Below are 26,246 nucleotides of genomic sequence, written 5' to 3' on the forward strand. Positions count from 1 at the left end.
GAGTTTAACTTCGTAGGGAGGGCCACTTCAGCAGGTTTGTTACGTTTAATAAAAAGACATATGCAGTTCTTAACATCAGAGACAGAGATGAAACGAGGTAATGTATTTATGGTGTTAAACTTATGAGTCATACACGTTCTAACACATTTATTTGGGATTTAAAATGTAGTCCCTCTAGGAAATGCATTCTCAGGCATACGCTGCCGATTGGACACTGCCCTTCATACATTTATTTCAAAGGAAGTTCGCGTTTTGCACCTTTACCCATGTAAACTGTTTGATTTTGAGGACTGTTTGATTTATGTTAGGTAGATTGCCCAGAGGGGACTGGGCGGTCTCTTGGTCTGGAACCCCTACAGATTTTATTTTTTCTCCAGCCTTTGGAGTTTTTTTTGTTTTTCTGTCCACCCTGGCCATCGGACCTTACTCTTATTCTATGTTAATTAATGTTGACTTATGTTTCTTTTTTATTGTGTCTTCTATTTCTCTATTCATTTTGTAAAGCACTTTGAGCTACATTTTTTTGTATGAATATGTGCTATATAAATAAATGTTGATTGATTAAATATAATTCAGACACGTTTCTTGATAGTGACGGTTAATAGGACAGAGATTCAAAAACATGTTTATTAATTTTAGATTTGTTCCTTTTGTATCACATTTTGGTGCAACTTAACCGATTACCTTTGTGATAAAACATCTCGCCATAGTGGCACGTGTGTCAAAATGTGAAAATATTTAATTTAATTTTGAAATCTATAAAGCTTTTGTCACCGAACACCTGTTATTAAGGTACTTTTTTCTTGCTGGTTACAGAAATGCGCTTAGAAGTTTTCAGACACCCTTCGTTCTTGACTTTATATTGTCTTATAGATTTAGTATATAAGGGTGTATGGGTTTTTGAAAGTTTCAGTTATGATTCAAATGTTTTGGTTTTTTTTTTTTTCCTGCTGTTTGTGAACATTTTATTACTTTCCAGAAGGGCATAAAATAAGTCAGTTGTGCCAGAATTTGCAGGCTCTAATATGTTTGGACTTGAGGGGTCTGCTCCCTGTGTGAGGCTCAGCTCTGATGTCAAAGTGTATGTGTTCACATCTTTAAAAAACCATTTCTTGGAATCTTTTCCTTATGGACATCTCGGCGAGGTCAGCACCAAGCATAGCGAACGGTTTCATCAGGGTGATCACAAGGTAAGTGAAGATCCAGGGTGCTTGATAAGTACTGTTGGACGCTGAAGAAGGATATTCCATAGGGCCAAGTACAGCAGAAAATTCTAGGCTTCTACCTTTGAGGTGAGACATGCCCAGCATGTGTCCATTTCCTCCATTTTCCAAACCCAGTAAGTGTAGGGTGCAAAGCAGGAATAATCCATGAATACTGTAGACTACCAGTCTATTGGTGGGAAAACACACACACACACACATCAGGAGCTAATTTAGCAACAGCAGTCCACCTAACCTGCATGTCTTCAGACGATGAGAGGAAACTCACATGGACAAGGGGAGGACATGCAAACTCCACGCAGGGAGGTCTCTGTTCATGAAGTCGGCCCTCTTGTTGTGAAGCAGCAGCACTACAACTGTGCCGATGTGGCCCCTCCCCTGCATATGTGTGTGTGTGTGTGTGTACTAGGGGGCTCTGCCGCCACTCGCGTATGGGGAAGTGGATGAACGATTTAAACAGATTGTTATTTTCATGGGAATTGTTACATGTGCATAACAGAACTAACTATTTTACATTACAGCCATAGTAAAAAAAAATAGTAAAACGTAATAAATTGAAAGAAAATTATGTTTCATGTTGTGTTAGAGGTATTCGTTGTGTTATACGTTTTCATTCTGTTTACTTTGAAATTAACATGCAAATACTTTTCAAACTTTTACTGTAAAAACAATTTTTGGAATTAACTTTTTGTGAATATCGCATTGAATTTTGATTCCGTGTTTGGGCTTACATCGTGACAATGCAACGTATAACTGCCCGCAAGTGAATTTTGTTTCTTTCTCTCTAGTAAATAAGCTGACTTTTTTGAATGTTTGTCCCTGGGATTTATTAATTGTCATAGCAAAAGCTGTTCTAATGGGAAACTGTAAACATTTCAATACGAATGGCATATGAAGATCTCCTTTGGTGTCTAATATTATACCCTGATGATGTACATTACCTTTCTTGTCACCTGTTAAAATTTTGCGTCCGAATTGTTCAGCCAATTTTGAATACAGCTAATCTTGTCGTATTGCTTAGCCCATCACCCAGACAGAAATTACGCAATAACATTACGATATGCCCTTCTTTCTACAGTAATTCGGCCAGTGGGAGACCAGATGGTGTTAACAGTTGTAGATATTCTTCATGATTTTGTAGGTTGATGTTTTCATCTTCCACACCATCATCACCAACTGTTTCAGCAGAGTCTACTGATATGCAATTTAACAATATGCCATGTAACCGATCGACAATTTTCACATTAATTCATTTGACTTCATTATTTCTCGGTGCTAGGATTGCCCGTGTACTCATTTCTTCTGTTGATAGCCCTTAGTGATGAAATTCTTCACTAAGATTTGGACATAATACGTCTTCTTTTATTGGAAACTTAAAGTGAGGAAAACATAAAAATTATAAGAGCTGAGAGAGTAGGAGCGGCGTCTGACAAAAGCATTCACACGAATGAGAGGTGAGACGGGCGTGGGCCGTTAACCGGAAATGGTGGAGAGGAGGGCGGGACTTGATAAAATCTCTTGGCAATAGTCTTGTCTCAAGAATTTCTTTTATAAAAGATGTGTATATATATATATATATATACAGTGGATAGTTAAAGTATTCAGACCCCCTTCAATTTTTCACTCTTTGTTATATTGCAGCCATTTGCTAAAATCATTTTAATTAATTTTTTTCCTCATTAATGTACACACAGCACCCCATATTGACAGACAAAAAAAAAGAATTTTTGAAATTGTTGCAGATTTATTAAAAAAGAAAAACTGAAATATCACATGGTCCTAAGTATTCAGACCCTTTGCTGTGACGCTCATATTTAACTCCAGTGCTTTCCATTTCTTCTGATCATCCTTGAGATCACCTTCATTTAGATAGATAGATACTTTATTAATCCCAAGGGGAAATTCACATAATCCAGCAGCAGTATACTGATACAAAGAAACAATATTAAATTAAATAGTAATAAAAATGAAAAAATAAAAATAAATTGGACATTTGAGTCCAGCTGTGTTTGATTCTACTGATTGGACTTGATTAGGAAAGCCACACACCTGTCTGTCTATATAAGACCTTACAGGTCACAATGCACGTCAGAGCAAATGAGAATCATGAGGTCAAAGGAACTGCCTGAAGAGCTCAGAGACAGAATTGTGGCCAGGCACAGATCTGGCCAAGGTTACAAAAAAATTTCTGCTGCACTTAAGGTTCCCAAGAGCACAGTGGCCTCCATAATCCTTAAATGGAAGACGTTTAGGACGACCAGAACCTGTCTGGCCAAGCTGAGCTACCGAGGGAGAAGAGCCTTGGTGTGAGAGGTAAAGAAGAACCCAAAGATCACTTTGGCTGAGCTCCAGAGATGCAGTCAGGAGATGGGAGAAAGCTGTAGAAAGTCAACCATCACTGCAGCCCTCCACCAGTCAGGGCTTTATGGCAGAGTGGCCTGTCGGAAGACACTCCTCAGTGCAAGACACAGGAGTTTGCTAAAAGACACCTGAAGGACTCTGAGATGGTGAGAAATAAGATTCTCTGGTGTGATGAGACCAAGATAGAACTTTTTGGCCTTAATTCTAAGAGGTATGTGTGGAGACAACCAGGCACTGCTCATCACTTGTCCAATACAGTCCCCACAGTGAAGCATGGCGGTGGCAGCATCATGCTGTGCGGGTGTTTTTCAGCTGCAGGGACAGGACGACTGGTTGCAATTGAGGGAAAGATGAATGCAGCCAAGTACAGGGATATCCTGGACAAAAACCTCCAGAGTGCTAAGAACCTCAGACTGGGCCGAAGGTTTACCTTCCAACAAGACAATGACCCTAAGCACACAGCTAAAATAACGAAGGAGTGGCTTCACAACAACTCTGTGACTGTTCTTGAATGGCCCAGCCAGAGCCCTGACTTAAACCCAATGGAGCATCTCTGGAGAGACCTAAAAATGGCCATCCACCAACGTTTACCATCCAGCCTGACAGAACTGGAGAGGATCTGCAAGGAGGAATGGCAGAGGATCCCCAAATCCAGGTGTGAAAAACTTGTTGCATCTTTCCCAAGAAGACTCCTGGCTGTATGAGCTCAAAAGGGGGCTTCTACTAAATACTGAGGGTTCAAAGGGTCTGAATACTTAGGACCAGGTGAGATTTCAGTTTTTCTTTTTTAATAAATCTGCAACAATTTCAAAAATTCTTTTTTGTCTGTCAATATGGGGTGCTGTGTGTACATTAATGAGGGATAAAATGAATTTAAATGATTTTAGCAAATGGCTGCAATATAACAAAGAGTGAAAAACTGAAGGGGGTCTGAATACTCTCCGTACCCACTGTACATTATATACTGTATGTGTGTGTGTACAATAAAATGTGAATCAGAAAACTGTTTGTTCTTTTTCTATGTTCTGTTTCTTTCATTTGGGAAATTCACCGGTTATAGATTCTTGGGCAACACCGAGCTAGTATACTATAATATAGTAAATTATAATATAGTAAATACACATTTGTTGTAAATTTTAATCATGTGCCACCTAAAATCTTTGTGTGACAGAGAGAGTCTGGTTAGATATAAATAAGCAATATTGATTACTGTGACAAAAAAAGTCATGATGATACTCAAGGTAATCCGTATGGACACAAGTCCCCTCTACACAGTAAATCCCATCCCCATTTAATTCTCTTTTTATCTGAATTTCAAAGTTTCATTGAAGACCATTTACAGTGGTGTGAAAAACTATTTGCCCCCTTCCTGATTTCTTATTCTTTTGCATGTTTTGTCACACAAAATGTTTCTGATCATCAAACACATTTAACCATTAGTCAAATATAACACAAGTAAACACAAAATGCAGTTTTTAAATGATGGTTTTTATTATTTAGGGAGAAAAAAAAATCCAAACCTACATGGACCTGTGTGAAAAAGTAATGGCCCCCTGAACCTAATAACTGGTTGGGCCACCCTTAGCAGCAATAACTGCAATCAAGTGTTTGTGATAACTTGCAGTGAGTCTTTTACAGCGCTCTGGAGGAATTTTGGCCCACTCATCTTTGTAGAATTGTTGTAATTCAGCTTTATTTGAGGGTTTTCTAGCATGAAGCCTTTTTAAGGTCATGCCATAGCATCTCAATTGGATTCAGGTCAGGACTTTGACTAGGCCACTCCAAAGTCTTCATTTTGGTTTTCTTCAGCCATTCAGAGGTGGATTTGCTGGTGTGTTTTGGGTCATTGTCCTGTTGCAGCACCCAAGATCGCTTCAGCTTGAGTTGACGAACAGATGGCTGGACATTCTCCTTCAGGATTTTTGGTAGACAGTAGAATTCATGGTTCCATCTATCACAGCAAGCCTTCCAGGTCCTGAAGCAGCAAAACAACCCCAGACCATCACACTACCACCACCATATTTTACTGTTGGTATGATGTTCTTTTTCTGAAATGCTGTGTTCCTTTTACGCCAGATGTAACGGGACATTTGCCTTCCAAAAGTTCAACTTTTGTCTCATCAGTCCACAAGGTATTTTCCCAAAAGTCTTGGCAATCATTGAGATGTTTCTTAGCAAAATTGAGACGAGCCCTAATGTTCTTTTGCTTAACAGTGGTTTGCGTCTTGGAAATCTGCCATGCAGGCCGTTTTTGCCCAGTCTCTTTCTTATGGTGGAGTCGTGAACACTGACCTTAATTGAGGCAAGTGAGGCCTGCAGTTCTTTAGACGTTGTCCTGGGGTCTTTGGTGACCTCTCGGATGAGTCGTCTCTGCACTCTTGGGGTAATTTTGGTCGGCCGGCCACTCCTGGGAAGGTTCACCACTGTTCCATGTTTTTGCCATTTGTGGATAATGGCTCTCACTGTGGTTCACTGGAGTCCCAAAGCTTTAGAAATGGCTTTATAACCTTTACCAGACTGATAGATCTCAATTACGTCTGTTCTCATTTGTTCCTGAATTTCTTTGGATCTTGGCATGATGTCTAGCTTTTGAGGTGCTTTTGGTCTACTTCTCTGTGTCAGGCAGCTCCTATTGAAGTGATTTCTTGATTGAAACAGGGGTGGCAGTAATCAGGAAGTTGAACTCAGGTGTGATACACCACAGTTAGGTGATTTTTGAACAAGGGGGCAATTACTTTTTCACACAGGGCCATGTAGGTTTGGATTTGTTTTTCTCCCTAAATAATAAAAACCATCATTTAAAAACTGCATTTTGTGTTTACTTGTGTTATATTTGACTAATGGTTAAATGTGTTTGATGATCAGAAACATTTTGTGTGACAAACATGCAAAAGAGTAAGAAATCAGGAAGGGGGCAAATAGTTTTTCACACCACTGTATATTATCATCATCTACCATAACGTTTTTCAAGATTTCCCTTAATTGTTCCTTATGGTTAATATTTATTTTTGTAACTTTGTTGTTACTGTTTGTAATGTCCTTTCCTATAACTAAATGTTTTAAAATTTTAAAAATAATGTAATTGAAGAAGTATCGATTCAAATATTCTGTCGTTGGTCAGTTTTACAGATTCCATCATCTCAGCCCCCAAGTCTCTGCCATTAACGTGTGGACCCCTGGAGCTCCATTTTAAAGACCATTGTGAACCTTTTTGTTTTTTTAAGTGCACGTTGTTCTAATAACCTTCTAATGATTATGAAAAGAGGAAGAAGTATAAATATGCATTGAAGAAAAGCGCCATCTCATTGTGTAAATCTTTTATTCAGAAAACCTTTTGTCTAGAAGTGTGTCCTGCCAGCCCTGCTGCATCCCGCGAACAGCAAGTACAATGAAGGGATGAATCACTGAGTAGAACTTATGGCTTTGATCACCTTGGGGTGCCATTTGCTGTGCCAGTGTTGGCACCACTGATGAGTCATTTTGCATTTCCCCTGGCACTCACAGACTTGTGCGGTAAGGGCCGATCGCTCATTTCCGCGTTTGCGGCCTCTCACTTTTCTGAAGGGCTTTGTGCCCGTACAGACTTGTCCGCCATGACTGCACATGTGCTGCACATGGCACACGTGAAACATGCACATGCAGTGTCGTGTGAAAGCATGACAGTCCACCGTGTCCATACATGTATGTGAGCGCACTTCATGGCTTCCCTCATGTGAGCCCTCAGGTGTCTTGAGATGCTGGTGACCGTCTACAAGCACCAGACAGTATAAAGTGGTGAGGCTCTGGTCACCTCACATGTCAGTGTCTGCCTTGATGAATTACGTTTCTGGGGACCTTATTGTCAAGTTTATAGAGTCCAGTGAAATTCTTATATGCTTGTTGTTATCACACATTGGCACCATGATTGGTGAATTACGAGTACTTGGCCTCGAAACATCTGTCATTCTTACTAGAGAAGCCTTAAATGCTTATAATATAAAAAGCAGGGGAATTCTGTAGAGGAAGAAAAGGAGGGCTGTTAGTCATGCAGAAGGTTAGATGGGTCAAGAGATATCTGAGTGGCAGGCGACAGGGTGGGGTGAGATGTTTGAGTGACATTTGGTGAGGCGGAGCTAAAATGTCTGAGCAGCAGTCGGCTGGGTAGGGTGAGGTGTTTGAGGCGCCGCCAGCTGGGAGGAGTTAGCGGCCTGATTGACAGCAGACTGGGTGTGGCTAGAGAGAGTTGCAGGGTGTCTGTTGTCGTGTTCAGAGTTGGGTGAGATTCTGCTTTGGATCGTCATGGATGACATGCCCACTCTCCAGCACCATGATTAGCAAGTAACAACCTTAGCATAAAGTTTCTACTCTCTTTTGCCAAACATTTTTTTTTTGAATAACCTGGCAACACAACAAAACACAGAGAAATATCTCAAATACCAAAAAGCTGCCTTGCCATGTTAATTACTGAAATAAAAGGCACTTTGTAAATCACTTTGCAGCGAGGTGTTTTGGGGTGCCAGGTAACACCACAAGGTTTCAGTTCAGACCAATAAACCTTTCAATGTGTCACCCTGAGCTTGTCACTTCACGCGGTTCAGTCATTGAACTATAAAGCAGAATGTGGCGGGTACAGTCAGTGGTATTTCAGTTTGGCCCACCAGCGAGTGCACCTTTGGCTGGGTGGCACTCACGTTGCTCCAATATGAAGAAAATGGTTGTGTGATCTTGGAATAGTATTTGTTATGAAAGTCACTATATAAGATTACAAGCCCCCAAATGGTAGGTTACCAATGGTGCCAAGGCTTTCATCATCATCATCATCATCATCATCATCCATGTATGAAGCTCATTACAATGGTACTCACTGCGGGAAGGTGCTCTATAAAATGAGACATTTTTATTACAATTTACAAAGTATAAAATGTAATAGTTGGCACAAAATAAGAGAAATGATTATAACATGAATCAATAAGACCCTCAGTGCCCACTTCATTTGACAGGCTTTCCGGGTGGACTGACTCTTTCTGAATGGACGTTCCCGACATTTTAGGTGGGTTTTGCCATCTTTGTTCCTCCAAAGTGGACAGAGACAGCGCCTTGTGAATTTCACATGTGAAGGGCACATCACCCCAGGCTGTGCCACCTCCTGCTTTCATGTTTTATTTATGATATCTAAAGGCCTGATGAATTTCTGGCCACCTTTTGTTAGCGCTGGGTGAAGCCATCTGAGCCTACTGTTTAAGTCTGAGGTGTCAAACACCCTGGCTGTGCCCCAGTGAGTCAAACTGACCAATGGAGGTTTGCCAAAGGACAACGGCTGGGCATCTTGGAACAGTTGAGTAGCCCGAGGCTGTGAATTTTAGGCTTCACATGACACGGGACCAGGGTGGACCTCACCCATGCCCTTCATCCCCCCAGTTTATCCTCATTGCTCCTCAGCTCATCCGGTGTGCAGACTTCTCGAGGGCTCCAGCTTGTCCTCTCCTCTGCCGGTGAGTGCTGTGTTGTAGAGTCGTAGGTGAGGCCATTTTCCCCACTGAGCCTTCGTTCAAAAGCACCACAAGCAAATCTTCCTGCAGCACGGGCTCCTGGAAAAGCTGGGTTCTACGGGGGTCTCGAGGCTCCAGATGGCAGGCTGCTGGGTCACTGGCTCCTGCTTACTACCGGGCAGCTTGCCGTCCAGTTCATTGCCCTTGTGGTGAGGTGCCGCTCTTTGGCTTTCTGCTTCACATTTGGCCGCCAGGAAGGAGGCCAAGTCCAGATCGAGCATGACCACCCCGCCACGGGGCGCAGGGGTGTTTTGGCGGCACTGAGGACAGGGGATCCAGCGCTGCTCGTTCAGGACCACGTCCAGCCGGAGCAAGCAGGCCTGGCAGAAGGTGTGGCCGCAGTAAAGCTTGCGTGGCAGGCGTTCGGCCAGATTGAAGCTGCAGAAGCAGATGATGCAGTCCAGCTTGTCTCTGCCGTAATGGCTGCCTGCCTTCTGGCTGACCTCCACGTCTGCTCCCAACTCTGCCTCCGCCGACATCTGAAAGGGAAAAGACACGGGACAGTTGGACAGGGTTGGGCGCTTTGGGTCATCTGGCCACAACAGGGTTTTGTTTATGGCCATGCCTTATACGGCACTCTTTATTGTATATAGTGCCTTTCTAGGAACTTTCTATTAATATATAATGGTTGTTCTATGCAGTGATGTGACTGGCACAGCCACCTACCATTAGATGGCGCTGCAAACCCAGACAGCCTGCACCAAGTAAACTTGTCACATTATATAGCGACTTTCAAAAAAAAAAGCACTTGACACATAAATACGAGCACCGCTGTCTCACAGGTCCAAAATCTTCAGTCCAATTTAAAATGGCATTCATTCCTGGTATTTATAAAGAGCTTTCTCACCACTCGAAGCACTTAACTCTTTGGAGGCTGCACGTCGTTCCTGTGTCTGTGTGGCTTTTCCTTGCACACCCCTTAAAGACATGCAGGTTGCATTAATTTGTCATTCTGAATTGTCACTCTGTGCCTCCTGCCTGCTTTGAGCCCAGAGCTGCCAGGGTAGGCAACCCTGAATTGGATTCATCTTGTGTGTGTGTGTGTGAATTTACGCCCTGCCCAGGTGTTGCTCGTACCTTGTGCCCTGTGATTGCTGCATTGGGGTAGGCTCCAGTTGCCCCCTAACCCTGCCACCCCCAGAAGATTCAAAGTGACAAATCCCAAACCTAAGGATGTCGGGTATCGTTTTTGACTATTCAAGATCAGTGATTATGAATATGAAAGGACGTTTGGATTTTGATCCTTTACTAGCCCTCTACGGACCTCTATCAGAAGGTGACAAAGGACAAAGTTCTGTTACTATCGGGGATATTTCGACTTTAAACATTTAAACTGAAGCAAAAGTGTTCATATTTCAAATGTCTATCTCTTGTTTTGTGTGTCCTTGTACCATCCATTATCCAACCCGCTATATCCTAACTACAGGGTCACGGGGTTCTGCCGGAGCCAATCCCAGCCAACACCGGGGCAAGGCGCCAGGGCCCCCACAGGTGTACTTGTACCTCATGAAGTAAATCAAGAGACTTCATTTTAGGACGCCTTATGCCAGGGGTGTCCAAACGTTTTTTCCACTGGGGGCCACATACAGAGAAATATACGAAGGACTGGGCCACCCACTAGAGGTTTTCCCTGAAATTTGGAGTCACTAGAAAATAATTTTAAAAAAATGATCCAACTTTGAAGGCATCTGAGTGCTCATGCCATGCGTGTTTTCTTTCATGTTTCAATCTACAGTGTGAGGTGGCCAGACACGGGTTCAAACAAAGCCGGAACAAATCAAAAATGTTCGGGACACAAGCTGGGTAATCCCTTTTAATTCTTTTAAATCTCTGGTGCCATCTGGTAGCACTCAACATAAGGCAGGGGTGTTCAAAAGTTTTTCATTGGGGGCCACATACAGAGGGCTGGACCACCCACTACAGGTGAGCTACAGTATATTACCTCACCTCCTGTGTATTAAGCCAGCAAAATCAATCAAATATCGCTAAATTATGCTTCATAATTGAATATGCTTAAAGATAAAACAGCATCTCAACTCTCCATGAATGAGTTTTCATTTATTTTATTATGAAGTGCCCTCATCACATGCAGTCGAGTAAAAATCAAAAGCACAACCTTTATCTAACACTTGATGTTTTAAGTTAGTGGACAAATCTTCCGTTCGCCACACAACTGCGTTTCTGGACAAGCGCACCTTGTTGAATTCCCGCATTTCCTCCGCACACGTTATTCCTGCGACTTTAGTGAGGCGCTGTTTTATGACGTCACCATCCAAGAAAGGTGTCCCGTGACGGCCAGTTAGTTGCGCTTCCTCATAACTGGCGAATGTGGCATTTTCTTGTGTTTTGTTAGCACGGAAAAAAAACTTTTGTTGAGCTAGCAGACTGGCCGCCATTTGCTGAACTTTCTGTTCTCGCTCGGCACCGGTGTAGGACTCGGAGGTCGGATGTTTGGTGTCGAAGTGTAGACACACATTATATTCATTCATCACTGCGACCGTTTCATTGCGAATCAAAGAGACACACTTGCCCTGCACTTCTAGGAAGAAATATTCATTTTCCCACCGTTTATGAAATTTTCTGCACTCACTTGCTATTGTGCGTTTCTTTGGTTCTGCCAGTTTTGGTCATCCGTAGCAAAACTGTTCTTTGGTTACGCTGGTTTGTGAAGACGCTGCCTTGATGAAGACAGTAGTTCTGCCTTGTGTTAAAACTAAGAAGTACAGAACAGATAATAGCAAATATCGTGTGTTGATCATATTTCATTATATTTTTAGAATTTGCTGCGGGCCAATTAAAATTGGACCACAGCCCGCAGTTTGGACGCCCCTGTCTTACGCTAATTCAGTCTTTTTTACGCTAATTCAGTCTTTTCCCCTGAGGTTCAGTCTTTTCCCCTGAGGTTTTAAACAAACCCGCGTCTCTCTCTGCGCTCTCATGATGTACTCTTAGTATTTTGTAAATTTGTATTTGCATTTTACCCGAGAACTCGTCACAGCGCTCGCTCAATACGGTAAAAGTAAACTGAATTATGAAAGGCGCTATAAAGCATCACAGATTGGTAGGTTCAGTCTCTGCCGCTGTGTCACCCTGGGCGACTTTGCTTTATCTGCCAGGACTCCCATCATAGAAATACATGACCCTGTGCCGGTACCTTGAGGACAGCCGAGTTATTGAAAGGCACTATACAGACTCACTCCACTGTAAAGTCAGACTCCTGCCGTTGAGTCTCAGCAGGTCTCTTCATCCACCACAACATAATGTTCAGCAATGTGGGAACAGACCTGTAAAACAGATGTGGGTGATGCTGAATGTGGAAGGGCGCTATATACAGTACATTACTCCAAGAATGAAGGGAGCAAGTCAATCACACATCGGATCTCGATGAACGAAATACTCAAGTGGTCAGTCCTTACTGAGTCAGGCTGTGTAATTCATCGAGAAGAAATTGAGGTGACGACAGTGGACATGAAAGTCACAACCCGCTGAGCGCTGATTCAACATCACACCAAAAATCAAAGTCAAAAACTGAAATCCCAGACTGGCGTGAATTTTGAAATGTGACACAGTAGTGTGTGCGGCCCCCCACGTTCCTGTATGGACCCCCAACATGGTCATGCTGCTGATGAGACGGCCGATGGCAGACCTGATCAGGGCATCTGTCAGCGTCTGTGGCGCTACATGGTGGTGTCAGATGCACCCATAGAAAAACATCCCAGTTAGATGCAGGCCTGGGGAATGTGCCAGCCTGTCAAGGGCATCAATGTATTCATCATCTGGGAAATGCCAACACATTCTGGCCACATGAGGCCGGGCATTGTCCTGCACCAGGATGTGCCCAGGGCCCACTGCACCAGTGTACATTCTGACAATGGCTCTGAGGATCTCATCCTAGTATCTAACAGGAGTCAGGGTACCATTGCCTTGCCCCCTAAGGATATGTCTCCCCGGACCATCACTGACCCACCGCCAAACTGCTCATGCTAGATGATGTTGCAGACTCTGTCACACCGGCTCTCATCTGTCAAGAGAACAGGGTGACAATGGCGAGGCTGCCAGTTGTGGTGTTCTCTAGTGAATGCCAATCAAGCTGCATGGTGTGGGGCTGTGACCACAGGACCCACTAGAGGACGCCAGGCTCTCGTGCCACCCTCATGGAGTCTGTTGGCGACAGTTTGGTCAGACACATGCACACCAGTAGCCAGCTGGAGGTCATTTTGTAGGACTCTGGCAGGGTTCCTCCTGTTCCTCCTGGCACAAAGGAGCAGATGTCAGTTCTGCTGCTGGGCCGATGCCCTTCTACAACCCTGTCCAGCTCTTTTTGAGTGACAGCCTGTGCCCCTGGCATCTCCTCCACGCTCGGGGAGACACAGCAAACCTGCTTGTGATGGCACGTATGGATGTGACATCCTGGTGGAGCTGGACTACCCGTGCAACCTGAACGGGCTGCAGGTGCCACCTCATGCTACCAGTAGTGACAAGGACACGAGCAAAACACAAAACCACAGAAGAAGAATCCGTCAGGGAGGATAAGGAGAGCAACTGTCTGTGGCCACCATGTCCTTTTTGATGGGGTTGTCACTCCAGGTCACCTGTTGTCACTTCATTTGCACCAAAGCAGGTGACGTTGGTTCCCAATCACTTGTGCTCCCTAACTGGACAGACTGACATCCCTGACTGCCTTGGTGTTAGGCTGTCATCATTAAGTGTGCCCATCATTTTTTGGAGCAGTGTACACACACTGTCACACTGTCACACAGTTAGGTTACTTGTTTAATGCCATCCACTGTGTGACCCTGAGCTGTCATTTCACTTGCAAGGCTCAACTTTGCAGAAATATGGAAACAACAGCCATCCATCCATCCATTTTCTAACCGGCTGGATCCGAATACAGGGTCACGGGAGTCTGCTGGAGCCAATCCCAGCCAACACAGGGCACAAGGCAGGAACCAATCCTGGGCAGGGTGCCAACCCACCGCAGGACACACACAAACACACCCACACACCAAGCACACACTAGGGCCAATTTAGAATCGCCAATCCACCTGACCTGCATGTCTTTGGATTGTGGGAGGAAACCGGAGTGCCCGGAGGAAACCCACGCAGACACATGGAGAACATGCAAACTCCACGCGGGTCTCCTAACTGCAAGGCTGCAGTGCTACCACTGCGCCACCGTGCCGCCCGGAAACAACAGGCGTTACCTGTAAAACATCTCAGAGTGTCATCAGCCATGAAAGGTGCCAGAGAGCAACACAAATGAAAGTTTTAGTCCATTCATCTACCCCTCCAACTCCCAAAGCCACTTATCCTGACCGGGGTCGTAAGGAAGCTGAGGCCGATCCTAGCAATCATCGGACGTAGGGATGAAGCAAACAAACAAACAAACTCTGGGCCAAACAAACAAACAAACTCTGGGCCGGACGCCGGTCTCTGTCTTCACCATTAACTCATTGAGAGGCCTTAAGTAAAACACATCATCAGCGCCAAGCTCACACCGCAGAGTCACGCATTGTGAACATTAAGTATCTTGGGGCGACATTTAGTCTGAAAGGCGCTATATATGGCTACAAGGGTACTCGCTGAATTCGACACTTTACCGGCCAGTAGTCACATTATAGAAGTAGTTGTGCTTTACCCGCATTGTAACTCGCGGTGATCTTTATGAAAGGCGCTATATAAAATCACAAGGTGGAAAGTTCCGGAAATAGGGATCCCTGAGAGAGAGAGATACGTCAGCAGCCTGCGACCACCATACACAAGTGTGGCGGCTCTTAGCCTGTTGGTGACCGAAAGTCATCAGAAGTTTCAATGAAATATGCAAATCATCACGCGTGGGTCTGCGCTCAAGCCCCGCCCCTTTCTAGCCTAACTGTTTGTAAGCGCGCGGATCTGTTGATCCAAAGAGACTTACAAATCCTCCTTTTGCTAAGACCAATTTGAGGGCAGCCAATGTGACAGGCTGTCAATCATCCCCTCGTTGTCTGTCACCCAAGTGGACATTCCCGCCTTGGTTTTTATTTGGTGATTTAATGAGGGGATGTTTTCAGCCTCCAGTCTTTTTGCGCTTTGTGTATTTATTTGTATCTGCATTTGTACCACGTGAACGGGTTTACTTCTAGAGGCACAACATGAAAATGTGGGCACCTACATGGTGCCAGGCTCAGTTCAAACAGCGGCATCCCAGCGCGTTGAGCCCCCCACGCGTATAACGCCTGTGCCATCGAGCGCGCCTCTCAGGACAGCCGGTGGCGCAGTGTTTGGCGCTGCAGCCTCGTACCTCTGCCTAAGCTCAGTTTGCTCTTTCGGCCTTCGTGTGCGTGTCCGACCTTCTGCCTCCGGTTGAACCCCAAATCCCCCCATCTCCCCCTTATGTCAATCACTGGCGTTATGGGGGGGAGTGCAGATTCAAACCACTTCTCCAAAATGTATTTTCTGGAGGTTCTTTAAGCGCAAAAATTCTGATCCGTGCACTTTAGGTAAATAAGGCGCTATATGAATTAAATGCAACCATCCATTATCCAACCCGCTATATCCTAACTACGGGGTCACGGGGGTCTGCTGGAGCCAATCCCAGCCAATTAACTGTATTATTATAATATAAAGCGCTGGCTAGCCACTACCACAAGTTAATGCCAAGGCTGATTGGTGTGAATGTGCCCAGCATAGCTACAACCCCTGCTCCTCACGACCCGAACGTGAAAGCGCTATAGAAGATGGCCGAAGGGAAGAAGCAGGCTACTGCCGCCCGTCGCCACACGTCCTTCTCCTCTTCCTCTTCGCCCGTTCATGTCGCGCCGTCACACCGTCCGTTCGTCCGCCCGCTTTGAGGACTCACCGCTTCTCCTGGAGGTCCTCGCGTGTCCTTCCTGCCGTCCATCCTGAGACGCTGGGCTTGCGACGCCTCGGCTCCGAGTGGCTGCCTGGCATTGCCAGCTGTCAGACTCGACGGCCCGGTGTTGAGTTACTCCTGGGCAGGGGCGGGACGCCGAGCAGATCGGCTTTCACGCAAAGGCCGACGGAAACGCGACACCCCCGGGTCCGCCACGTTATATTATCAGGCTGTTAACCGAAACCTTTGGTTCAAAGAAGCGGCGCAGCCTGATGCTCATCCCAGAAGCGACATTCTCCAGATGTCGTCCGAATTCTCACTTTTTATTGTTTAACCTCCGACTGGCTACCTGACACCCTAACCTATGGGGGCTGGAGGACCCCCGCAGTCTCGAGCGCACCATTTCACTTTGGACCCAAAGATGAAGAGCAGCACACTGGCGTGGAGGGGGGCATCTCAGAAAAGCCCACTTGAATAAACTGAGCGGACGAGGGCTGACGTTACGACAAGTCGCCATATGGGGGCAGCAGAGACCAGGAGCCGGCCCAGTGTGGCTTCAGCGTGTCCCAGTAGAGTCACTGGTATGGGGGCTTGTGGGCTGTTTGGCTGAAGTGTTAAAACTCCACAGGAGCAGAAACACATAAAGGTAACGAAATGAAGAAGAGCGCAGATGTGGACACAACTCACTAGGGACCTAATGAAGCAGCTCTGCTGCACCCCAGGACGTTGGTCGCCGACATTTTGTGACAGGTTGCATTGTATATAGCGCCTTTTAAGAGTGCTTTTCACTAGTATTGTAGGCATGATGGGCGACCTTGAGGTGACTTGTGTGCTTCTTGCTGACCTGAAGTGTGCTGCACCGGTCAGTCGTCCAGTGCCCACCATCTTGAGCTTCGTTCTCTGCATGAGCCTCAGTCTCCTTCACTCACCTGCCTTTAAAGCCCCTCTGCTTTGGCCCACCTTACCTTCATCTTTACTGTTGGACTTTGTCCTCATTACAAACAATGCCATGCTGGTCAGCTCACCTCTGGGTGGAATGAAATGAACCACATGTCTCTTCTGTGTTCCCATTCCCCCTTTGCACAGAGGTACGGGGGTCCTGGCAGGTCAGAACGTGGATGGAGCAGTCAGTGCTTCTGCTTACCTGATGGGGCAGAGAGACAAGCTCAAGTTGGCCGCAGCACTTTCCTCCCTCACCTACAGATGGCGCCATATAAGAGGCCTAAGAGGGTGAAGTTCAAAGAGGGCCCTCTAAAGCCAGGCAGGCTCTGGTTCTGCATATCCACAAGGGGGCGCCCTTTTATTTGTTTATTATGCAGAGGTCTTGCCTTCTGCCCAGAGTCCCGGCCCAGTGTGTGTGGAGTCTGCATGTTCTCCCCGTGTCTGAGTGACTTTTATTTCACGTGTGCCAGTTTTACTCCAATGTATAAGAGCTGAAGGTTAGGTGAATCTATGAGTCTCAACTGGTCTGGTATGAGTGAGTGGAGGTGTGTGTGTGTGTGTGCCCTGCCATGGGGAGATACCATGTTCAGGGTACCCTGCCCATCATTGTGGTCTTCTGGTCTCAGCTCTCAAGGAGGGACCCTCATTAATGAAGTTCATCAGTCTCATCAGTTGAAGGGGATAATCCAGAGACCTCCTCCAAAGACTCTCACCCTGCTGGGCACCACTGGACTGTGCCCTGATTGTAGGTCGGTGGGTCTTGATGCGTTTGTGTCAATGGCAGGCTGCAGGCCTTGGTGATAGCAAAGTGTGAAACACAAACAGATAAGATGGGCTGTTAGGGATGGCTGCACATCGTGCACATGCCCAGTAACATGCCATGCTGATCATACCCACTGCACGCTGGCATCATTACTACCCGCTTGCCTTTACCACTGAGGGGCCTGCAAGAAAGCTGAGTTATAATGGAGGCCCACCATGAGCCAACAGGTTGGCGGTCCTGATCAGTCCATGTTCATATAGTGCCTTACATGCAGATGTGGAATTTGCATCCCGCCCATAAGAACCTCAGATATTTGGCACACGAGACTGCGAGAGGTCATTCAGTCCACTTGCTGCTTTTTGTTTAGCCATTACCTCCCACGTCCTTCCTGAAGGTCCTCCAGGTGTCTTCTTCAACTCCACGTCTCGGTAGTTTTTTCAGATTCCACAACTTCCTGGCCTTAGTCCTAACCGCTCTTCTCCTGAATGTCCGCCAGTGTCCTCGAGTACCCGATTCACCACTCCGATGAACATCTCATGAACCGTCGGGCTGAAGGAGGGTGCAGCTGTGTGGTGGGCACTTCTTTGACCCACCTGCCCAGGGAGGCTCTAGGAGGACACGATGAGGATGTGTGGACCCTTTCCTGAAGAATGAGGCATTTGGTCTGCCCACTCAACGTGAATCCCTGGCACCATGGCCAGAGAACGCCAGTCATGTAGGGTGGGGGCTCATCTGGTGGCCATGCCACACTCGGTTACACTGTGACCAGTCGACAAACGATTTCCAGGCAGCAGAAGTTTGAGCAAACCCACCAGCCTCCTCGTCATTTTCTTTCTCTCCTGGTGAGCCCCCCAAATGAGCTGGGATGCACAGACCACCCTGCCCCAAGCGATGTCCTCACCATTAATGTCATCGTCCCATCTCCTTGGAGTTGCTCTGTGGCTGCGGCGCCTCCTTGTGGTCCACCTCTGTGTTTTCTGGTGATGCTGGTCACGTCCTTGGGGGTCCCTTAGACCCCAAAGTCTCTCTTGACGCTTTGATCCGCACCCCTGAACAAAGGCTGACATGAAGAGGCATTCCGATTAGTGGCCTCGCAGAGAGTTTTATTTAATTCGGTCGTTGATGATTGAGCCGTGGGGGGCTCGGTGGTGACGCTGAGAGGTCCTCTCATAGTTGGGAGATTTGGTTGCTCGGCTGCTGCTGTTGGGCTGGGAGCGCATTATGGCTTTTAGAAACACCAACTTACCTGGAAAACCGGGAACAAAACCAGGAGCGCCCCAAATGTTCTTTTTCATTTGACAATCCAATAAACCTGTGGATGTACCTGATGAACCTTCTCCGTCCTGCTCAGTCCTGCACCTCCCCCCTGGTCGGACCCTTTTCTTTATCCATCCACCTCCAGTTTCTCATCCCCTGGACTTCCACTCCCATCATTCCTTGCCCCACGTTTTCCTTGGGACATCCCAAATGATGCCACGATGGAGGGTAATGCTGCATTAAATGGCCAGCTGTCTGTGGCATCAACTCAGTCACCCGGGGGTCTGTCGGGGTCTTAATCCAGTATTGGGGACACCAACCCTTAGTGACGCCACTGCATTCCAATTCTTTTTATTTTTTTTTTTGTCCTTCATCGAAACTCCAGAATGCCGAAGTGAAAAGACGACTGTGCAGTAGAAACTTTCTGAAATTTATTTAAAATAAAATCTGAAAGCCTCCCCCTGACGCAAACCTTCAGGCCGTCTGCTCCGATGCGTCCCACTCTGTTCCTTATCTTCCAGATGTTTCCACACCTCTTTGGAGACCACCTGTGGTCAGCTCGATCGATTGGACTGATCAGGAAGGTCATACACACCTCTCCACAGAAGGTCCCACCAACCACACCATGGAGTCCCTGGAGTTGCCTGCAAGGCTCAGGGACAGGAGTGGGTCGAGAAGCAGATCAGGGGGCGACGGCTGCAGCACTGAAGGTTCTCGAGAGCATGGTGGTCTCCACAGTTCTTAAATGGAAGGAGTTTGGAACGACCAGGACTCTCCTTAGAGCTGACCACCTGGCCAAATTGAGCAATCAGTGGAGAAGGGTCTTGGTAGGTGAGGTGGTCAAGAACCTGATGGTCACTCTGGCTGAGCACCTGTGTGGAGGTGGGAGAAACTTCTAGAAGGCCAACCATCAAGTGCAGCACTCCAGCAGTCTGGGTGTTATGGCAAGAAAGACACGCAAAGGACCCTCAAAATGTAGAAGACAGGATTCTCTGGTCTGAAGAACCCAAACCGTGGACTGCTGGGCATCACGTCTGGAGGACAGCAGGCACTGCTCATTACCCTCGCAATACCAGCAGTGAAGTATCGGGGACTGGGAGACCCCTCAAAGTGGGGTGAAGGGTCATGAAGACCTCTCAGAGTGCTCTGGACCTCAGACTGTGTCACAAGACAAAGACAACACAGGAGTGGCTGTGAGACACCTCTGAGAATGTCCTCGAGTGACCTAGTCAGATGTCACACATGAGTCCAATCAGACATCTCTGGAGTGACCTGAGACTGTAAAGGCTGCCCACCGAGGGTCTCCCTCCAGTCCGCAGGAGCTTGAGGGGACCTGCAGAGAAGATTGGCGGAACAGCCCCAAATGTGGGCATGTGAGGCTCGTCATGTCAAACCCAAGAAGATGCCAGGCTTGCATCATTAGTGCCAAGGGGGCTTCAGTGAGGGGTCTGAGTACCCCCTGATTGCACTGTAAAAGTTCTCACAGTCCAACCGATCAGGAATTTATCATGAAACGTGAAGTTAATTCCTGCTCAGACCCCCTGGCTGGAATCCCCCATTTCCGAGGGTCGAGTTCCTCATTAAAGACCAGATGAGATGTTTGTCATCCGCCATTGGCCTCTCTCTGTTTCCATGGAGTCGTGTCCCCGGGTCTCTTCTTGGGACACCTCTTTGGCGCACCAGGAACCAAATACCAACAGATTGTGGTGACCATTGGTGAGAAGCCAACACCTGGGGGCTCCAACAGGCTGGTGACTTATGGCTGCCTGCTTCAGGGTCATGTGGGTGTGGTGGTCACCCTTTCTGGCCCACCATTGTCACAACTCTTCTGACATTGTCATGTCCAGCTCTAGACAGGATGCGAGCCCATCAATTACACGCTGACACGAATTAGAAGAAAAGCCGTGGACCCCAGCGGCGCATATCTGAGGTGCGGACGCGAAATCTGAGAAAATGTCCGGTAGATACACGGAGAACATGCAAGCGCCACACTAGATGGGATTTCAGGGTGGTCTACAGATGTGGTCTGCAAACACAAGCATGAGAAACACCACTCTGCTCACCACCGAGGCAGTGCCCCCCAGTGCTAATCACCCTGGCCAGTTTACTGTCTGCCGTGTCGCAGCTGGCTAACCCTAACCTCCAACCATCAGTCCTTCGGATCTTTGATGGCTTGCGCTCATATTTAACATTTGGAAAAAGAAACGCAACAGGCTGAGCCTGTCCCACCAGCATGAGGCTCCAGGCAGGACAGGATGCCAGTCTGTCACAGGGCACACACACATACACAGTCACTCGGGGTCAGTCCCAAGCAGGCGTACACCATAAACGTCCAACGCCTTTCGAATCAGCTCTCCACAGTCATTGAAGGCGTGTGATACGCCAGCCCGAGGGTCTTCTGATATTCCTCACAGCTCCTGTTCTGTGTGGAGTTGATGTGTTCTCTCTGTGCGCCAAACTTAGCCCTGTTGGGAAATTCAAGTTTCAGCGGGGCAGGTGTGACAGGTCACGTGTTTCCGCTCTCCTGGACCAATCAGGAAGCGACTCCGTGTTCATGCTTGAGCAGGCGGGGCTGCGGGCCATCGGACAAACTGCGAGAGACGCGTCAAGAGAAGACTGGCGATTCCTCTCGCTAGCGCGCCAGTCCGTCAGCCAGAAGAAAAGCCAAGTGAGAGCGACTTCGGGAAAACCAAAATGAAATCACAGCGAAATGTCACGCCGTCTGTCACGAGCGCAGATCACACGGTCATCGCGATTAAAAGGGCGCCCAAATGTGCCGCTTTAAAGCGAATTTATCCGGCTGCTGTGGCGTCTCCCGTCAGGGCAGACAGAGCAATACCGCCAGCAACCAGCAGATGGCGCAGTTGGGCAAAAAAACGAACGCACGCCGCAGTCGTTTATCGTCTTTTTAATAAGAAAGAAAGAAAGAAACGCAACTCGGTGGCAGTTCCTGGTCAGATTTCCATGATGCGCTCAATGCGATTCATTGTTTAGAAAATTACGACAGCGCCTGTGTCGGACCTTCGTCATTTCTCCAGACGTTTGCTGAGGTGTGCGCAGGTGCAGCCTCGGTTTCTACTCCCACCTGGGGGTCTATAATATAGTGCCTTTCACATCTATCTATCTATCTATCTATCTATCTATCTATCTATCTATCTATCTATCTATCTATTATATAGTACCTTTCACATCTATCTATCTATCTATCTATCTATCTATCTATCTATCTATCTATCTATCTATCTATCTATCTATCTATCTATGTATTATATAGCGCCTTTCACATGTTAACTATCCACTGGTATCTATAATCTGATTATTTGGCTGATACGTTTATCCCGAGTGACTTGCTCTTCCATGGCTTCATTTCTTTTGTTTTTCCAACTGGAGCCCAGGCTCAGAGTCCCACAGTGGTGTCAGTAGTGGGATTTGAGCCCACAGCCTCAGGGCCAAAGTTTTAAGCACTGGCACTGCACCACACAACCTGCCTACACTTAACACTAAGGACCTACACATCTGTAATATAGTGCCTTTCACTATTTGTCTGTCTATTGGTTTTCTTATCCGTGTATATCTTTCTCACCTGTACCCGACACTAAGCTGGCATCGCACCCTACCTTTGTCTCGTGGAGCCTCCTGCAAGACTCCACATCACTGCCTCAGGTGGCTCCTGGGTGGGTTGTGTGGTCTGCCCAGTGCCCAATTTAAGCTTGACGAGGCCCTACACTGGCACTGGGCTTGTCTGATCACCAGGTGCTCACTGGTGAATGCCACCTCCAGGCCTGATTCCTGAAGTGGTTCCTGATGGTCCTGTGCCAGGCAGGCTAATTTGAACCTTCATGAGGGTCATCTGACTGTGACTGCGATTCGCTGCCAAGTGTGAAGGATGAGCCCCTCCAAGTCTGAGGCCGAGAGAGACCACTTTGTCTAAGTGAGGTGAGACCACCTCCATTTGTGGAGGAGTTCAGAGATCTCACAAGTGTCTGCTGGTGCTGCACTGGTCCAGACAAAGCTCTGGGTTTAGTGGTCTGTCTTCAGCTGTGTCCTCACCGGTGGTCCTGAACTGTACATGTGACAGAAAGAGGGGTCCTCGACACTCCATGATGGGGTGAGAAGGTCAGGGACTCAGGGGGCTCTCAGAGCAGCGCCAGTTGAAGGCCACTTGGCACCTTGGGTGGGGTGGTGGGATGTCACCCCTCGGTGTCCCTTTAGTAGCACAAACGCCCCCCCATTTTCATACCAAGAGTGGAGCTCAGTGTGTCTAACTGGATGTCAGGAGGAAAAACCAAAGAAGATTAGAGAAGAAGAAAAAAGAATAAGAAATAAAAGAAAATAAATTCATGCAAACGTATAAAACCGCGGTACCCGTGAGGAGTGCATGGCCCTTGGTGCACAAAGCGCATGCACTTTTACTTTCATAAGTGGTGCCCAGCGGGTGGCAGTGCCCACTCAGCGTCACAAGGATCAATAACCAGGGTGGGTGAGGGGGTAGGTGGGCAGAGGGGTCTCTCCCCCCTTGGATTCTGAAGCGTGTGCCTGTAAACTTTCACAAATGGCGCCCCTCAGACAGGGCTGGCACCACCACTAAGGTAGATTTGGCATTTGCCTTGGGCACAGATGATATGGGTGGATAAACCCAACATAACAGTTGGTTGGCACACCAATAAGCTTGTTCTGGGGCACAAAATAACTGAGCACTGGCACTGCCCGCAGGTGATGGCCACCCATGTCACCTAAAGCCTGGACCACCTCTGCCTCACAGGAGAGTTGCTGCCCCTCCAGATCGAGAGGAGCCAGTTGAGGTGGTTTGGCCTGTCGTCAGGATGCCCCCCAGGTGACCGTCCCCCCCTCCAGACCTGTCCTGGGCACCACCCACTGAACGGAGACCCTTCAACAGCCCCAGGACACCAGGGAGGGAATGACTGGAATGGGGACGGGGACGACTGCACTGACCTGTTTGGCCTGCTGCCACCAGACCACTCACAAAGCTGAGCTTGGGGGTCCGACCCCACTGCCTTACTGAACTGAACCCGAAAAAGAAAAACCAAACAAACAACAGCCCTTTCAAGTGCCCAGTGACAGGCGGGTGCCACCTGACTAGGAAATGATGCCGTTTCCTCCCTTGTCACACGGCCACATGTGTCACACGTCATCATCCGTGTCACCGTGATGAGCGGTCAAAGGCCACCTGCAGCAGTCCGCTTTGCCTGTCCCCCCACATATTTGTATGCGTTCAAGTGGGGTCCCTGATGCTGACACCAACCCCCTGTGACCGCCGTCCAGTCAAAGCCCCCCTCGCACTCCACGACCTGTTAAATGACAAGTGAAGTTAAAAAAGTGAGGGGAGACCACCAGGCAGTGACCAGTAGTGCGCCACCCACAGGCCAACTGACGCATCTGAAGAAATGAAGTAGCTGAGAGAACAAAAAGAGAAAACGGAGAGAAGGAGTCACAAGGGGGTCGAGCACACAGAGGGTCCGACTCGGCGTACGGCGCGCCACCCGTCAGAGTTCACGAGGAGAGCCGCCCGCCGGGACACTCAAATGTGGGGGTCGCTTTAAATGCTTGCCGGCTGAATATTCCTAATTGTGATGAAAGTCTGTCACAAGTCCCCCTCTGACGGAGGTCCTTGGGGGTCTAGTAAAGGGTCCGAAATCAAAAATAACATCAAATTCATAATCAGGCACCTGGACACGCGCAGGTCACCTTATGGGGGTGGCGCCTAAAGGGTGCGGACCACCGCTAAAGATCCAAAAACTGAAAATATCAGCCACCTTGAAATGACATGAAGTGACACTCCAGGTGACAATGTCACAGGCCCCTGTTGTTTTCTTTTTTCTTTGAAGTTTTGTAAAAAGTGAAATCTTTGACCCCCCCGCCCCCGACCATATCCCATTAGGGGGTCAGCTGAAGCAACCTGTGATGGGGGTCTCAAGGAGACAAACACACACACACACGGGACCCACAGTCCCAAGTGCCCACCCAAAGAAGACAGCTGATGAAGATATCGTTTACTGCTGCAGTCGATAACACAAAAAGGGGGCTGTCAGACCACCAGTACACTCTGCGTTATGTAAATAAGATGCACTACTGTGATGATGATGATGAAGATGATGATGATGTTTTGATTACAATTTGAAGCCCCCAAATCCAGCTCTCCGTGATGACACTTTATCAGTAATCAGCGCTGACCAACTGAGCGCCTGGCAACGTGTGCCTTGGATTTTCACACTTTAAGGTTTTGCCCCCCCAACTGCCAACACCCACCCAATCGCCACCTGCTTGTTGCCAGCTGTTGTCCAATTCAATTTAAAGCAGCAGACACGAAAAATGTCTTGGTGACCCTGCGAAGGCCCAGACCCCCAAAGTGATCACATTCTTGAGACCACCGAAGTGAGGTGCTCCTCTTGTGGCTGCCATGACAGCCTGGACCTCATAAGGGGTCTCTTTGGACCTTTCTGTGTCCTCGGCTCTGTTGAGGTTCATGTGACTTCTGTTTGGCCTCTCGACTGCCCCCCGTTTTGTGGTGGGGGTCCCACCTTCTCATTCAGGTACTTAGGTTTCTGCTGCCAGCCCACCTCGTCTGTCCTTCTGTGTTGAGGACGTTTGACTTCCATTCAGGCTCTCGACTGCCCCCCCCCAAACCCCCCATACATGACACGCTAGAACTCCCCCCGTCCTTCTTGCTGTCCCCACTCGTGTTTGTCCCTCTCTTCGTGTTTCATTTATGATGTCCCTTTGATTGTATGGCCGGCACGTCCAGCTGTCCACCCACCTGAGGAGGTCAAGTGTGGCACGGTGGGTGAGGAATGGCGGGCACATGACATGTTTTCTGGTTTAGCTCTCCTCCATCCCCGTGGTGTGGTCCTAAGAGAGCCCCTTGACATCTGCCCTGGTGACACCCTCAGAAAGGCGCTATATAGTGTCAGGCAGGCCGCTCTTCCGGAAGTTTCTGGGAGTTGCCAGCTGTGTGTGTGCGTGAGGTGTGTGTGTGTAAGGCGTGGCACACCTGTGTAAACACCAAGTGGAGACCACGAGCTGACACTGGCAGGCAAGCAGGCAGGCAGGCAGGGAGGGGGAGGTCACGTGGGCCCTCCTGCCACCTCTTTGTCCCGATCGGCGTGAAGGTGACAAGGTGACAGCAGAGCAGGTGACTGACATTCAGATGAGGTCATCACCACTTCAAGTGTCCCAAGGAATGCGGCCACGTCTGTCACACTGACACACCCGTCTGGCCCCTGGGGCTACAAGACGTTACCCGTCTGCCCGCCCGCATTTCTGGACTGGACAAGGTCTCGAGTGACTGGCACCCACAGCCTGGCGTTTCAGTAAATCCCACA

At 47.7% G+C, this 26,246-nt stretch overlaps 1 protein-coding gene across 1 annotated transcript; it reads right to left on the minus strand.

The window, feature by feature from the left end:
- Window positions 1-8,498: 8,498 nt before the first annotated feature.
- LOC120543015 (RING finger protein 224-like) lies at window positions 8,499-16,073 on the minus strand. The gene is made up of 2 exons (XM_039775829.1): window positions 15,951-16,073; window positions 8,499-9,591 (listed from the first exon to the last, which is right to left on the minus strand). Exons 1-2 carry the CDS (start codon window positions 15,990-15,992, stop codon window positions 9,112-9,114), a joined length of 522 nt encoding a protein of 173 aa, XP_039631763.1. The 5' UTR covers window positions 15,993-16,073; the 3' UTR covers window positions 8,499-9,111.
- Between the last annotated feature and the right edge of the window lie 10,173 nt (window positions 16,074-26,246).

This window comes from Polypterus senegalus, chromosome 13, assembly GCF_016835505.1.
Source record: "Polypterus senegalus isolate Bchr_013 chromosome 13, ASM1683550v1, whole genome shotgun sequence".
In the NCBI taxonomy this organism is placed as follows: Eukaryota; Metazoa; Chordata; class Cladistia; order Polypteriformes; family Polypteridae; genus Polypterus; species Polypterus senegalus.